The sequence below is a fragment of the Pocillopora damicornis genome, chromosome 4, assembly GCF_964200805.1.
Source record: "Pocillopora damicornis chromosome 4, jaPocDami1.2, whole genome shotgun sequence".
NCBI classification, from domain to species: Eukaryota; Metazoa; Cnidaria; class Anthozoa; order Scleractinia; family Pocilloporidae; genus Pocillopora; species Pocillopora damicornis.
The window spans coordinates 3280495-3297274 of record NC_142673.1 but is presented as its reverse complement, the minus strand read 5'-3'; the positions used below and the strand labels follow the sequence as shown (position 1 = coordinate 3297274).

Sequence of the window (16780 nt, the reverse complement as noted above, 5' to 3'; positions counted from 1 at the left end):
ACACTTTCATTGTACAGTTAAGTCCAATGTGTTCCTAAGGGGCACTTGGGATTCTTTGATTTTCCGCCGGCTTGCATTCATTTGAATAATTTTCGATGTCTCGGTCCCTGATTCATTGCGATTCTCGAACTTTCCGTTCTGTTTCCGTCGGATGCTCTATTTGCTAAAGTGGTTTTTTCCATTACGTTTTCATCTTCGCCTATCTTTTCCCTTGGGTCATCGATCGCTTCTCTTCAGATTTAGCCCACCCACGTTCTTGGTGCGGTTTTGAGATATTTCTGTTCCTGTTTTCGTTTCAGAAACAATTGAAATTGCGTTCCTCAGTTGCTTCGTGTAATCGCAAAGAAAGACAGTCTTCCAAAACAGCTTCAAAAGTAGATAAAACTGGAATAGGTCAGTGAAATAAATATGTTTTCCCCTACAGTGGGTGCTTAACCTTTGAAGAAAGTAGTGAATGTACCAGACTTTCAGGTAAACGAGTTAAGTTTCCCTGTCAACAGTAACGCAACTGGTTCAGAAGTTAATTCAGAAGCGATTTTATTAGTGAGGTAATGTAAAAATGAATAAAACTAGATTGGCCACTTCATTTCTATTCTCCTCAAACCAATCGTGGCATGTCCTTTCTGTTTCCTGATGGAAAACCCACCTTCTTTTCTTGCTTTTGAAAAGAAACCATTCAGGCCTGAAATTCTTGTATACTAAATGAACTTGCAATTGGAATATTTATTTAACACTTGAGAACACAAAATAGGAACGGTCGTGAAAATTACAATTTGAGGAACTACTAATTGCACGATTTCTTTTGTAATTCTGCGCTTATCATAAATGTCGAAAATTTCCCCTTGGCGACGAAATGGAGGAAATCACAGCTCCGAAAGCGAAGAGGAATCTTCTGAAACATTTTTAGGCATCAATTTGAATTTCACTTCGAATGGCAATTCTTCGGGAAAGATCGTAGGATTCCCTCCCATCACTGATGAATTGGATAAGAAAGGAAGCACACCTTGTATATCGTTTATGGACGAAGATTTAATGATAGATCACACAAAGAAAATGCCAGAACATATGAAACAGCGATGGAGAAGGGCTGCAATATGGGTGACGGTATTCTGCATTGTTGTATCTTTTATTATAACAATTGCTTCGTTTCGAGCCGCCGGGGCGTACGACAGCTCTTCTGCTCTCGCGCTCGCATTTGATTGTGCTAATGCTTTCTTATGCTCCTTCGTTGTTCTGTGGAGATTCAAGACAGCAAAGAACGGCAGTTTGGGGTATAAAAGAGAGAGAATATCCTGTCTTGTGTTTGCGACTTCTTTTATTGTCAGCGGAACTTTGACTGCGGGATTATCAATCAAAAGAATTGTCGAGAAAGATCATCCCACCAAAACGTTTTGCATCGTGGCTGTTCTAAGCGTTGGTTGCTTTCTGTACACTTTGCTAGCCGTGATGCAGTGTTACGTTTCTAAGAAACTTTTAAGTTCAGCGATGCTCGGGAGCTGTATAGACTCCGTGTTATCGGCTGCACTAATGTTTGGCCTTCTTATTAGTAACTGCGCCTTTTTACTTGTTCATACAGACTTGTGGTATCTAGACCATTCCATGGCAATTTTAGTTGCACTAGTGACAATACTTTGCGGCTTGCAAATTCTGGTGGAAGTGTTGTTTTATAAGAAACTTCCAATAGATATGATGCCTTGTAAGGAATGCTATTAGCGCCATAACTAAGTTATGCCCATATAAATTTATTTCTGTCTCTTAAACATATCAATCTGCTAAAATCTGCATAATAATTTATCAAGAGTAATCACTATATATCAGGACAGATATCACCCTCAATAATCCTTGCACTTTTAAGTATTTGCCGAAGAAAGCTTCACTAGATGATAACTTTCTGTGTTACCATGTAGTCTTTTATCAGTTTTTTAAATTTGCAAAGTCTCCATTCAGGCGAGTTGGTATCCCGCTGTGCTGACGCATACTTTCCCTGAGAAAGAACCGGCATGCAGTGTGTTAATACATATATGTCCTCTTGTTGTTCTTCAATGGGGAGTTCGTGTGCCGGTCTTAGATAGCCTTTAGGGGTAGCAGCTAGCAACTTAATAATATATTGCAAGGTGCTGAAGCGAAAATTTTCCTTGTGAAAACTAACTGATCATTGACATTTACCGGTGCAAAATAACAATTAGTCATCAGAAACGCGAATTTAGCCGGTTGTCGTCAATTTCACGATTATGAAAGGAGAAAAAGAAGATTGAACGCTTTCCTGATCGCATAAACTCCTGTCGTGAGGAAAAAGCCGCCAGTTTATGCGCCGCATATTAATTAATTCGTCGGGCAAATCACTTTGACACCCACTCCTCTTTTTTATATTTTCCATAATTTACCTTCGGGAGAGACCTCACGTTTGGAGCCTCGCTCCATAACTTGTTAGCAGAAATAATAAGATTAAAAGAGATGGAAAATTTGGTATGGATTAAAAAATTTCATCGAGTGCTTGTTTACATTCAAAGTCGGCTAAATTTACTGTGACGACATTTTTAATTCTGTTTTTTTAATTCAGAGGATTCTCGAACGAGACCTTACATCAGCAACGCAATCAGCGCAAAAGGGAAACCATTGTTTAAAACTAGCAAAAAGATCAACATTTTCGAATGAAAAATTTCGAAAGCAGTGTGGGAAATCAGATAATCATTTAAAAAACCAGAATTAAGGAATTATAGACGTAATAGACGGAATAGCTTGCGAAGAAGGTACGTGCGAATGTTTTGCAAGCAAGAACATTCTTGACAAAAAGCAATATTATCATTTCCTGAGGCGAAGACTGCTCATGACAAAGGAAAAGCCACATGATGATCATTGCTTTTCGATTTGAACGTCATGTTTCAGTGGTCAGCCACCAGTGACATGGAGTACGATAATGTGGTCCACAAAGTGTTTAACTTTGTCTACGATTCTGGCGGTTTTGCCGAATTGGATTAAATTTTTTAGAGCATCCGTCACCATTGGAATTTGAAGGAACAGAGGAAGGAGTGATAAGATGGTTGAAGAGGCAAGTGGTCTTGCTTTTGTGAAAGATCGCAATGGTAAAACTGCTGGTGCGCATATTGATCTAGGAGAGAAAATGTGCCAGGAGTATGTAATCAAAGGGTCACGTGCAAGAGGGCAAGAAAGGCGTAAGTTTTGGCATCTTTGCAAAAGTTTTATTGAAGGAAATTGTGACGGAGACTGTAAATGCTCATTCAATTTTTTGGACAAGGTTAGCAAGAAAAACACAGAAAAGTTCAACCTCGAAAAGAGGACAAATGACGCGATAAAAAGCGTGGTAGCCTGGAGTCTTCCTCAGGTTTAAGAACAGATTGTAAATCAAATAAGTGCCCATATCTTCACATCTGCCCCAAGGCAATTCGAGAGTCGCCTTGTAAATAAGCCACGTCACATGATGTGACCGATTTTCATAATGTTCTAGTCCTCAGACAGTACGATTTGAAACCGCATAAGGGGATGAGTATCGATTTTGTCCGCTGCAGTATTTTAGTCCTAAAATAACAAAAGCGTATCAAGGGGTGCAAATACTCAAGTGTTGCTCCCATTAAAAAGGGAAGCGGTAATCATGCCCAAATCTCAATCGTCACGGCATCACCTCCAAGTGTAGCGGGCGCACGTTGCTCAGGTAACGCGACTGCAAAGAGTTCGCCAAGTGACTCTTTGACTGGCGCTCAACGAAGTAACACTAAAGATGCAACAAAATGGTCGAAAAGAAAAAGAAAGCAGTAAACAACCTAAAAAAGTGTCACATCACTTGGTAAAATCATCCGTTCCACTTGTTAACAACCTGGCCAAACATTCCCGTTCAATGCTGAATAATAGTTCCCTCAATTTTCTATACATTCCATCTGAAGACAAGGTTGAATTTCCGATGGATTCGACATCAGATGAAAATGTCAATACCAGGATGTGTCCGAACCCAATCAAGTACACCGTTAACCGAACACTCCACCTAGCGATCACAATAATCTTCCAAAGTCTTCACAAAAATCCACCGACCATTCTCCAATCATTGACGCAAATTTGGAAGAAAAAAACAAAGTCGAAAACATTTTTGAAGCTGGTTCCAACGCAGATGAAAAATCATCAAGTAGCAAAAAATGCCAGGTGAGATACCTTGGTAGCATTTCCAGCTCACGTATTGCTGTCACCCACTTCGAACCATCAGAGTTAAAGGTTTTCGAGTGTCTGTGCAAAGAGTACCTCTAATCGCCCCCTTTTTCTATCATTTGTAAATGGACGGATCTCTACCCTCCCAAGCATTCTGATATCGAGCTGTGGTTTCGTGAGAACAAAGGAAGTTTTTCGATAAAGGAAGATGATTAGGGAATGATTTCAGAAGTTTAAGCCTTCTCTTCAAGGGCATGTATCTGTCATGGTTATATCTGCAATGTAACTTGTTCGAATGAAAGCTGCTCGTACATGCACATTTGCAAAGATTACGTCACTGATTCGTTTTCCAATGGGGCATCTTGTTACTGGAATCACAGCTTTCGCAACGAAAAAGATCGGATATGGCTGTCGAGAATTAAGCTAGATCAGTTTATTGAGGAAGAGCTTCGTTGGCTCGTGTTGACATCGACACCACAGATTTGCGCAGAGTACAACAATGGAATTTGTCAGGATGGGTCCTCGTGCACTAGAACCCATACGTGCATCGCCTACTTACTGAGGCGCTGCGGTCTTAGCCATGAGGAGACCATGAGGAGTGAGCACAATCGGGAAGTGCTTGACTGGTATCAGGTGACCGATTTGGATTCAGGCTATCTCGACCAGCTCATTCTGATGAATGAAGAACTGGTTAAAAAAGGCGACACAGCTAATTCAAAAGTGCGAATTTGCAATTCAGTTTTTCCTCAGACTCAAGGGATTCCCACACGGTTGCTGCAAGTCCCTAAGCCCAAAGCCAAATTATCACAAGTAGTGCTGTCCCAGTCTCAAATATTTTCAAGAGCAGCACCCTGGATGCTGAAGAAATCCAACCGCCACTGTGGTCACGGGTCCAGGTATCCTTTGTCTCACTTTTACAGACGAGGCAAGGTTACCAGCAGCCACTTTTCCTTCAATGAAGTTCTAACCGTCAACAAATCTTCCGGAACAAAAAGTGCAAGGGAACTCTTGGCCAGGGAAAGGTTTTTCAAGTTCCCATGTATCAGAACCGTGCACCTCTGTTAAGGGGGGAAATGATTCAAAGAGGGATGGCCAAAGACCCTGTGATACAAGTTCGGTTGTCTCATAAAAAATTATCACGGAAGGCTCCTTGTTATCAAAACTCTTTGTTTCATGGGCAGCTGTTCAAAACGAGAGAGTTACCACCAACGCTCCTTCAGGCAGATATCCCCCATATCATTGCAGCTGAGTTGCAGTCACGGAGAGACTCTGTTACTCGTGACAAGTCAGGGTGTTCAACCAAGTTTAACGGGGAAAGCGATCATTCTGATGAACTAACTACACAAGGAAGAACCTGGAGCTCATCTTGGCTGTCAATAACCCGTAATGACGATGATGCATTCACACAGTCCAGTTATTAAGCGAGGACTATGACTGCCATAAATATACCCATTTGTGCAGATCGTGCGTTTAGCTCTTCAAGCCGTTCAACTTTCACCAACCACTTATAAGTCTTGAAGGCGCATGTTCCAAGCTGTTCCTGTCCAAGAAAATTTTCCCCGGGAAAGATGAAAATTATAACATTCATCATCATATCTATGATCATCTGTATGATTACAATCATTTGATACAACAGCTGAATGATTGTATTGCTTTTTTTAAACGTGATTTTTTTTTAACGTTTTGCTTTTCAAGCATTATTTCCCTTTCATAACTGCTTAGAAAACCGTACGATCAGCACAAACTTACACATCGCTGGAGCGCTGACTTTTGCGCATGGATTACCTAGCAACAAAAGAACACTGGCAGAGTAGGGGTACAGCGTGCGTAAATTTTGGAAATAAGGAAAATAACGCTTGCATCTCTTTTTATGGCCATCAAATCTATGTATTAACACAAAAATGCAGTCTTTTATCGTTTCTTTTATATCTGCGACCACCGTGTACGAAGAAAAAGACATCAAAAACTTTTTAAGTTCAACAACCGTTTAATTCCATAGTTTTAACTTACAGTTTACAAGTTCTATAACTTCCAAATAACATGATGTTTTTCTGGATACAACTGTCGTGTTCAGTTCATCGCAGCCGTTGACGCGAACAAGATCTCTTCCACAAGAAACAGTACGATTTCTCAAGGGTAAAATACACTAGGTGGTATAGCCAGGAAATTAAGGTCACCAAAGGATGAGCTAAACAAGACATTGTTTCCTTCACTGATTTAGCAATTCACCTTACCGAATCAAAGGTACTAGACTGCGAAAACATTAGCAATCAATGTGAAAAAATATATGTGTTGATACGTTAACGATAAAGAGTAAAGAAAATATGAATTATTTCATATAAAACTTCACGATAAAGAGTAAATATACATATAACATTGGCGCTTAGGAGTAAAAGTAAAGGAAAAAAGTATTGATTTAAGCAATGGATAAAGAAGCGCAAATCAACTAACGCCTTACACCGCACGCCAACAAGCAAGCGTCGCACATCTTTCCGTGACCAAAAAAACGCAAAGATTTGACAACGGTGCGCGCTAACGCTTTGCCCACCGGAAGCCGTAGAGACATCGCGTTACACCTCGATGCGTTCACTGAATCTAATTTCGGCGAGGCGCGCGGCGAAGAGACACCGAAATGTATTACAATTCATCTAATGATACTAAACAACATAATAGCATTTCACTAAAACTCTTAAATAAATTATGATTAAGTTATGAGCTACACCAAGAGCAAGTTCTGCTATAGTTTTGCTGATTTACGGTGCATTCTTTGACACTGATGCGTTCAATTGTTTATTAAACTTGTACAGCTCTATATTTAGCTACAAAACGCTTACTTAAGCTAACGATATATAACTCGTCACTCCCATGCGTGACCATGACAGAGGTTCTCCTTACATTATCAATACATCAACAAGAAGATAAGTGATGAGAAAACGAAGAATATCAATTAGCACTATTAGTTGATCTAATACCAAATTCTCCGAACTAACATCATAGAAATTGTATAACAGACAGTAAGGAGAATTACTGATGAGATCTTGGGAGTAAAATGGTTAAGGACTGCGCCATATATTATTTTAAATTCAGAGAATAAAAGGCAGTTTCTTCCGAATTGGACAAACAATCGACTTGGAACTGAACTAATTCACTAAAACTAAGTTTTAGTAAAGTAAGACAACCCGAATGTTACTGTCATCTCCAGAGAATTTCTACAAAACTTCTCAGGGTCACAGTGACTGTGCTGAGCCATTTTTGGGGGAGACGGACCTATTTCTAAGCATGGTGTGCATGAGACAACACCCAGCTACACTTTATGGTTTACCGTGCAAAAACATTCCGCACTAAAGCAAGCAACCAAAGACTACACTTCCCTCGAAACTAAAGAATTGATGTAATACATTCAGTTTTATGACACAATTGTTCGTCATTTTGGCATAAACATGAATCTAATTGTCCAGTTCTTTTCTACCTAATTCTTTTGGGAAATTTCTAGGTCACGTCATTTTTCTCCTTAGGTATGTTTACATGATTGGAATGCTTGAAAAATCTCACGCAGCATTACGGGTCAACTTGAAATGGCGCATTTAAAATGGTATTTCAAGACTACCATAAATTGCTGTTCAAAATGTAGCAGAGTTAGCTGATCTAACCAGGGAGATCAAATCACCTTATCATGAACACTAACGTCATTCAAAAAAATTGTTGACAGGCGCAAGATTCATTTTGGGTGAACCATACGATCGTGAGCTACAATTTTACGGAGTTTCATGGGTAAACTTCCACTTGGTCACAAAAAACGGAAGAAAAAGTTTTGCCCTCTTCACAAGTAAGCCGTGCATGGCTTTAAGATGACTTACTATTGTGAAATAAGCCTTTTATAGACCAGCTTATAAGAGTAAAAAACCCTTTGGAGCAAAACAAAAGTGCTCAAGTCCGAAACTTGCATTGGTACCTGAAGTACCTTCGTAACAAGAGACAATAACTATCAAAACACAACTCAGTACTTTGTGACAGTTGCACGTTACAGTAGGCCACATAATTTCAGATAGGCCACATAATTTCAGAGCCTTCGTGAGTCGTAATAGCAAGGGGTATGCAGTTTCCGTTGTGAAGTCGGGAAGTACGTGAGTACTCGCAAATCACTTCGCACCTTCCGAAAAAGTGGCTCAGTCGACCGACCAACGTACACGTGAAATAAACTGCAGCATAAAATGATCGCGTTTCTTGTGTTGGAACCAGCGATATTTTTAACAAAACCGTTTATTCTTTTTTTTTTTTTTTTTTTCTGAGACCTGCTTCTATGACGAAAAGCGATTAAATTGTCAGTCGAAGACGATCCTGATAGTTGAGTTTAACGTCAGAATGACGTCAGTATCTGCTATACGCACATACGGAGGACGTTTTATGGTGAATAGTTTCATCGACCGAAGAGATAAATTAACTTATCAGTGGCCTCAGACCACATAATACCTCTCTTAGTTACATTTTATATTACTACCACACAAGAAAAAATGCAATGGGACCTTCATTCAACAGACACTGAAATATCCCATAAAGATAGTTGTCCCTTTTGTGGTGTCAACTAGGGGTGCGGTTTGACATCCCATAAGGAACACGTCCCAAAGGTAATATTACCGTTCATTTTACTGCTAAAGGAAATTAAAAGCCAATTTATACCACATGAGTATGAGACTGGTTATTCAGGAGGATAGAATTTCAGGGGGAAAAGATTCCTATGCATCTCATATAGCAATAGTGAGACTTCAATGAAAAGAGAATTCTGCAAGGGCTTAAGAACTGTATTTCAGATAACAAACCCTTTCAGATCACCTCATACTCTTGTCATAAAACCCAAAGAGCGCTTGCTTTCAATGGTCATGACATAAAATGAAATATCGATCCAATTTCAAGTCAGTTTAATACCACCTTGGCTTCTTTCTTCCTTATTTCGAATGTTTCTGTATGTAGATTGATTATTTTCAATCGAAAAATTATATTCGCTGCTATCGAGCTCACCGAAACGGGAAAGGAAGATACATGTATACGTTTTTTACTTTCATTTTAAAATTCAACTCTATTATAAACGCTGACCAAAGAAATGCGCTCACTTCGTTTAAGCATTCAAAGCTTTTCAAGCCTTAGAATGAAAATTTAATGTCTAAACGTGAGTATGTTATGAGGTCTGTAAACAGTATATGTACCTCAATGATCAACAGACCACCTTAGATTTGGTCTTGAACTTTATCAAGAAAGTCGGATAATACTGATCCGAGGCAAACAGCACAAAAATGGCGGGCTTGGTGACGTTATCCACACAAGAGTCATAACGCTGTTTCTTGGCTTCGGAGTCACTCCTTAACGGTGGTCGTGGTAAGGTTGGCTCACCTTTGGCATATGACCCCACAAGAACCTCGCACAAAAACATGTACCGGAAGGACTCGGAGTCTTGCCTGCAGTAGAGATTACTCAAGGCTGCCTCCTCTGTGAAGTAGGCTCCTTTACCGAACTGGGCAGCTCGGTCCTCTTCTAGAGCACGACAGTCGATGTTCTCCTCACATATCGTCTCTACAACTTGGGGATCAACTCCGTGGAAGAGAAGTTTTTCATTCATAGGATTGTCTTTGACCAAGGCCTTCTTCTCCATCCATTCTTTCTTACTAAGAGGAACAGCACAAAATTTCAGCTTCATTATTGAGAATGCAATTTCAACCTAAATTCTGTTTTGATTTGAAGTGAGTGAGTTGCAAGTTTTAGCAATAATTTTTTTCTTATTGCCGTTATAATTGCGTTGTTGAAGTTTTTATTTTAACCAGAGTTCAGTTCTTGTTTCGTTTAATTTATTAATTTATTATTATTTCGGTAATTTTCTTAAACAGTAAGCCAAGAGGCCAGAACTGATTAAAAGACGCAGGCAGCAGTATTCACGAGATGTATGACTTTATGCGTAAAGTAGTCAACTGCTTAACCCAATTCATCTCTGGCTGCCGGCTCGACATTTCCTACTTTCCTAGTTCACTGCAAATGTATGTGTCAAATGCAACCTCAGCGACTTCAAAGTCTGTTGGGATCATCAAGAGCAAGAGTTACACTGGTGCGTATGACTGTAATACCTAGAAAAACCTCGAAGAGGATTAACTGCCAAAAGAAGAAATAACACGTTCAATACATACTCTGCATACTTCTTCCACAAAAACGGATTTTGAACTCGCTCAACGGAGATGATAGTTGCCTTGTTTTCGGACATGGTTTGGCGAAACAGGCTTTCGGCAAGTTTGAATTCATCTGAGTTGCTAGTCAGAGGAACACGTATGAACTCTCGATCTTCAGGAACACGTTCCCAGTGAGGTGGAGTGCGACCATGTGATGACGTTGAGGTAGACTGCCCTGGTGTTGCGGGTTGCAATGGGATTGGTAGTTCAAGGGGACTGAAGAATATAAAAAAAAAACACGAAGTTCGCTTAACCTTATAGTGCTTTTCCTGAATTAAAGCTAATACTGTTCGTTTGATTTTTTCAGTTCCTGGCCTTCTTTAGAAAAGTGATAATGATAATGACATAAAATAAACTCGTGTTTGTACAGAGTCTCAAAGCAGATACAACAAAAGCTAGCTTATAACATCTACCCATACAATATTCGTCTGACTACGATGTATACACTCTAGATACCAGTAAACAAAAACTCAAACAGCAAAGTAAAAATCTCACTGGAGAAACGAAAACACTAATTTACATTTACACATACAAGAAAACAAAAGAAATAAACAAACAGAACACCACCCGAAGTGTTCGGCCTACCCAAGTGCGCTTACTGTGATTGGTCAAAATAACAATCACCCCACCAATTTGATGCATGCAAAAACAAAAATATATTCCTCGTCAACACGCGTTTCCCACGTGTTTCTACCTCATGACTTTCTGTATTGTAAAATAAGCCTTGCGCATAAGTTGCCTTCGTTGTTTCTACGAGCGCATTTTACGTTTTAAATGACCCCCTAAGATGGACGATAGGGTCATCATGCCACAAAATAACCTTGTAGAAATCAAGGTGACTGGATCTAACATATCTTTAGAGGTAAGCATTCACAGTGTTAGTTTTTACCTCTGCAGCCTCTCTATTTCCGACTTAGACCTAAACAAAGGCCTTCTTCTCACTTTTGTAACTTTAATGGGTGGTTTCGAGTTCTGCTGGTACATGGATGTTTTGTGAAAAAACAACTTGTGGTCCTCTCCTCCTCTTTTAAATTTATGGAATGATCTTCCTTTGGTGAACGACTCTTCTATTCGCTTCTGTTTGGAGACATCATGGCACAAAAAAAAAGAAAATAGAAAAAAATAAGCCTTCAGAAGATACCACCGCCGAAATGAGGAAGTGAACTCCCTTTTTTTTCCCGAAATAACGACAAACATAAAACTTCGGTATCTAAGAATCAATAAATTATAATAAAACCTGCCATTGCATGGAAAAGAAGGGGACATTTCCTGAATATGGAAAATGCTCGAAGCTCGTTAATAAATACAAAAATATTAAATAAACAACAATATCAAAGAAAAGCTATGCTCACAGTAAATTTGTCCCTAAAATGGATGACAAAAGCAAAAAAAAAAATTATGCATGTATATAAATATATACATATACATATAAATATACATACATAAATTACATACATACATATATATATATAGGCTGCGGTTACTTTAGGGCAGTTTCAGAACCAAAACTGTCTCCATATGTGGATATTTATATCATCTTGCTTGAAGAGCTTCATAAATCACTCACCAAATTCTCCAAAAATGTTTTTTTTACTTTTCAGACCTAAGATAAAATTTGATTTGCTCATTGGCCTAAAAGAATGCGGTGAATTGTCAAGCAACTCTCAGATGAGAAGAGAGGACCCCTTTTCTGTTACCAAGCCAATGATAGTCTGTGTTCTTGATATTAATTTTTTTCCTCTGTTTTTACCCAAAAGAGTAGGAATGATCAACAGTTATCTTACACACATACCATAAGCTCAGAATCATACTCAGTCCAACTGCTCTCCTGATCTGACAGGTACCAAACCCATGTAGTCAATAGAGAATGATCTGTAAGCGAGCTCACTGACTTAGTGGACAGACGTCTCAGCTCCACAGATCCAAATCCTGTCACAGCTTTCATTTCATCAAAGTTGATCTTGATGTAACCTTCTCCAGGATCAATACTGCAGCAACAAAAGGGAAAGTTAACTATCACACAGAAGTGAAACCAAACATTATGATTATCAATCATATTTAGATCAGCGTTAACTTATAATATAAAGATCTTTCCAAGCTTAAAACTGTAGCTTCAGTTAGTTAATTTAACAGCCCTTCCTTCATCAAAACTCCTCACTGTCGGTTGCAGAGTGTATTCTGGGAAATCAGTCATAAGTTATGAAGAGAGGGTGGGTATTCCAGGGATAAGGGCTGGCTACCTTTCTTTATTTAACAAATAAAAATATTCTTCAGGTTCACTAGACAAGAAAAGTGATTAAAGCTGTAATTTCCTATTGGTGAAACAAGTTGTACTTACAGTGCAGTTGGAGGAGGTGCAACTTGAATGTGTCCAATTTCTGTCTCTGTAACATCAACAGTGCAGAACTGTCTCTCAATATCTTCACTCTCATTTTCGGTGAATGCCTTCCATCCATCTGCTTGCTCATTGTCAAGGTATCTATACTGCCACATGTATGGCATGTTGTGATGAAAGTACTCACACAATTGAGCCTTGCCACAATGACCCAATAGGAATTCCAGGCAGATGTACTGGAGGCTATGGAAGTTTTGCACCTCTGTCTTTGGATTCATCACTTGTTTCTTTTGAGGTTGTGCAGCTACAGAATTAACAAAGAGATTGTTCAGTAATAAATTTAGAACTGAATTTTCATTTATGTTCTTAGAGGCCTGTGTATGAACAGGGTTAATTATTAAATATATAAAATAAAATCAAGAATACCAAACATTCCCAAACCGCTGGAATCAGAGTCATTAGAATCCTGCCATGAACAAATACATGGTAAAGGATGATTTTGGGCGTTAGATGATGAAATCTCATCAATTTCTTTGCTAGATGTATGGTTATTTCATAAGATTTGATGTCTCTGACATTTGTCTAACATCATAGTACAGTATCATCTCATTTCTTTGACACAATGATTTACATCTGTAAAATAGATACATGCAAGTGAACAAGCTCAGTAAAAAAAAGATCCATAAACAACCCCATGCTTACAAATTGAGTTAGAAATGACCATGACCAGGTTCAAAACATAAATGACAAAATTTCTTGGTCAGATGTGTACAGATCATGAGATAGTGTAAGTAACCATAAAAACTAACTTGGGTAATGGTACTTTAAGCAATTTCCAGTGCAGCCCAGTACCAAAGGTACAATACTGATTACACTTCTTACCAGCTTCTTGTTCCTCTTTGGTTTCCATGGTCAATGGTTTCCTCTGTCCATGCACCAGAATGGCTCTAAAGACAGCTTGCACTGGAACAGTGGTCAAATTGTACTTCTCTAGAACTAACCGGGTATGGGGTTCTTTGAGACTTGCCTCATGGTTAAGAGGGCAGTTGGCTCCATTTTTGCAATTGCCCATTACATAATGCTTGCAGACATGAATTGCATAGCAACGTAGACCTCTCCTGCATCTAGATTTCTTGTTGTAATCAAGACAAACTTCAGGAACAGAGGCAGAAATCAGGACACGTAGCTGCTCATCTGAGAAACAGTCAAGTTTCCGCCTTTTAGTGATGTTTTTGTTGTGAGGGCTCTTCAGATTATGGCTATGGCTGTATCTACATTTCTTCCCTAATGGACAGGCACCATTAGCAAGATAATGCTTGCAGACATGGTAACGGAAACACTTTGGATCCTTACAGCCATTCTTGCCCATCAAGTAGCGAAAACAGATGCGTGCTTTAGGGGTGCATGCTCTTACTGATTCAATTCCCCCTTCACTGTTCTCAATGATCATAAACCTGCTTGAGTTTTCCCTGAACCATGCAGCAATATCAATAGCATCTAGAGGAAACAGGCTGTGGCATTGGGATATTACAGCAAAAGGCACTTCACCATTGTGTTCTTTACAAATGTATTGAAAAACAGAGTTTACAGCTTCTTTTTCCAATTGGCTTTCTGCACTGTGCTGTTCAGATGGGTCAAAAGAGGTACTGTCCTGAGACAGTGCTCCTGCAACGTTTGTTGGGGACAGGTTGAAGAGCAAATCATCAACTTGAGAAAGTGGCTCAAAAGTTGAGAAGTCATCCTGTGAACCAAATGTATCTTCAAGATCTTGAAATCCATCTTCTAACTCATCAGAAAAATTGATCAAGTTTCCTTCAGCAACTTCAATTGTGCCCATTCCAGAAACCTGGTTCTGGTAAGTCATCCCACTGTTGGATTGTGTTTGCTTCCTCAGACCTTGAACAGATGTATTCCCTGATGTGTCTACATGCTTTGTGCTTGGACTAGGCTGATTGGAAAATTTTGAAACTGAGTAAAGATCAGGTTTGTCCGGCAAATCTTCATTATCTGAGGTTGAATCTGAACCTTCCTCTTCAACATCATCTGCAAGTGATTCTTCACATGGTTCACCTGCTTGATTTGCCTTTTTCTTCTGTCTTCGTCGTTGCCTTCTCCTCTTCTTTAGCCTCTCATCTGGACACCTTTTTGCTTGTGAATCCAGATTGTTATCATCTTTTAGGGCTACAGGCAAGGACATCAAAGGCGCTGGCTGTGATGTTAAAGAAGTACATGCTGAGGAAAGCTTGGCTTCTGTGGGGCCTTTTTGCCTCTTTGGGAACAAGATGTTGCTCTGCATTATGATTATTTTGGTTCTCTGAGGATCTAAATCATATTGCTTTAGAATTGAGGAATTATGGTCATCATTTAAAGCGTGTGTCAAGTTACAACTGCACGAGTTTCCTCCAAAAGCAAGGGGGCATAAATGTAAATGTTGGCAGTCATTACTGTAGTTGCATCTACTATTCACATATGGGAGACAAATTCGGGGAAAACTGTGTGAAATTATGTTCTTTAAAGTTCCATTTGGGTAACGCTCAATCCCCAATCTCTGTATCTTCTTTATGTTACCCTCATCATGGAAGTCATGTGAGAGACCACAGCCTCCCTGACAAGTATCCTCAAGGTAACCTTTGCAGATGTGCCAATACTGACAAGTGTTGAGAGATTTACAATAACCTTTCATATACTGCAAACACAATTTTTTCCTTGAATTTACTCGAACACCAAGAATATCACCATTTTGGTTCTCTAGCAAAATGATTTTCTGTCCCTGTTCTGGGTGAGTGTTTACTTGAAGCCAAATCTTTGCATCAACCTCAGACTTTGAAAACTTCCCTACCAATGGCGAGGGTGGTTGCAATAGGTCACGCAATGAAGAGTACCCTCCTTTACTACATATGAAATTAAAAACTTTCATAAACAGAGGATCAGCATCAGGAGGTGCAGTGTCATGATGCATTTCTGGTTTGGCCCAAGCAGGTACTTTTGGTTCAGGTTTAGAGAAGTTTTGGCATAAACCCGCCAGACTAACAGCTCCAGGTTTACCCTGATGTGAGGGGTGCCTCTGTGTAATATTATCAGGCTTATTAACTCTTGGTGTGGGTTGCCTGCTGAAGCTTGGATCATTGATAGCCCTTCCTTCAAAAGATTTCTGCTGCTTCGGGATCAGAATGTTACAACGAACGACATCCATGTCTGACGTTCGGGGAGGCCTGAACCCATACTGTTTTAGCAAGCTTCTGTTGTGCGGACTAGTGAAATCGTGATACCGACTACATCCACAGGCTGTTGCCCGCACCGCATTAACACAAATATGAAGATACGGACAATTTACAGAGAGGCAACCATTTTTTGAATACATAAGACAAACCTGCAGGAAGCTTCCGGCGACAATAGTTTTCAAAGGCCCAGTCGCTTTTCCTTCAAAACCCAATTCCACCGTTTTCGCTTTGTTGTCTTCATCGTGAAAATTATGTGATCGACCACAGTTTCCTTTACAAGTTCCCTCAAGGAACTCCCTACATAAGTGCCAGAATTTACATCTACTTCCTGATTTACAAGACTCTTCGGTGGAGTACTTTAAACACATTTGTTTGGCCAAGTCGATTCGCACGCCGACAGCTTCATCACGTTGATTTCTTACCAAAACCAATCTGTTGTTTGGGTCCAAATCTTTCTGAGTTTGAAACCATAAAATCAGCTCAGTCTCAGAAGATTTCTTTGCCAAAGGCGAGGGATTTTTAAGTAAAGTCGATAGTTCTAAAACTCCGCCACTTCCACTGATGAAATTGAATACTTTTACAACTGAGACATCACTCGATACTGCCATTGTGTTTATTAAGAATGGTCAAGGTAGCAAGCCTCGGTATTGATTCACATGTCTCTTTTTTTTTTCACTTTTCTTGGAAAGTGACAAAGTCTACTAAGCGGGGGTACGGAGGTGCGTCAGTCTTACGACTGAAAAAAAAAATAGAGAGAAGATTAATAAAACGGAGGAAAAGATCAACACTCCTTACACAGAAGAAAAATTTACCCTCACTTTTGAAGTTAGACCCTTCTGTTATCTGGTCATTCTTGGTCT

The 16780-nt window shown here is 39.5% G+C and overlaps 2 protein-coding genes across 2 annotated transcripts; one reads left to right on the top strand and one right to left on the bottom strand.

Annotated features, from left to right (window-relative positions):
* Positions 1 to 716: 716 nt before the first annotated feature.
* LOC113665231 (transmembrane protein 163a) lies at positions 717 to 2509 on the top strand. The gene has a single exon (XM_027180901.2). The coding sequence runs from the start codon at positions 826 to 828 to the stop codon at positions 1711 to 1713; it is 888 nt and encodes a 295-aa protein (XP_027036702.2). The 5' UTR covers positions 717 to 825; the 3' UTR covers positions 1714 to 2509.
* Positions 2510 to 6892: 4383 nt separating this feature from the next.
* On the bottom strand, positions 6893 to 16589 carry LOC113665230 (uncharacterized). Its single transcript, XM_027180900.2, has 6 exons — positions 13582 to 16589; positions 12703 to 13003; positions 12157 to 12352; positions 11254 to 11441; positions 10326 to 10580; positions 6893 to 9812 (listed from the first exon to the last, which is right to left on the bottom strand). Exons 1-6 carry the CDS (start codon positions 16526 to 16528, stop codon positions 9365 to 9367), a joined length of 4335 nt encoding a protein of 1444 aa, XP_027036701.2. The 5' UTR covers positions 16529 to 16589; the 3' UTR covers positions 6893 to 9364.
* Positions 16590 to 16780: the final 191 nt, after the last annotated feature.

Excerpts from the sequence above, each read along its gene's own strand:
- LOC113665231 (XM_027180901.2), top strand. The coding sequence starts at position 826 with ATGTCGAAAATTTCCCCTTGGCGACGAAATGGAGGAAATCACAGCTCC.
- LOC113665230 (XM_027180900.2), bottom strand. The coding sequence starts at position 16,528 with ATGGCAGTATCGAGTGATGTCTCAGTTGTAAAAGTATTCAATTTCATC. Across the intron at positions 13,004-13,581 it reads CAAAGAGGAACAAGAAGCTG|CTGCACAACCTCAAAAGAAA; the intron begins GTAAGAAGTGTA and ends TTAATTCTGTAG. Across the intron at positions 10,581-11,253 it reads GAAATAGAGAGGCTGCAGAG|TCCCCTTGAACTACCAATCC; the intron begins GTAAAAACTAAC and ends TATATTCTTCAG.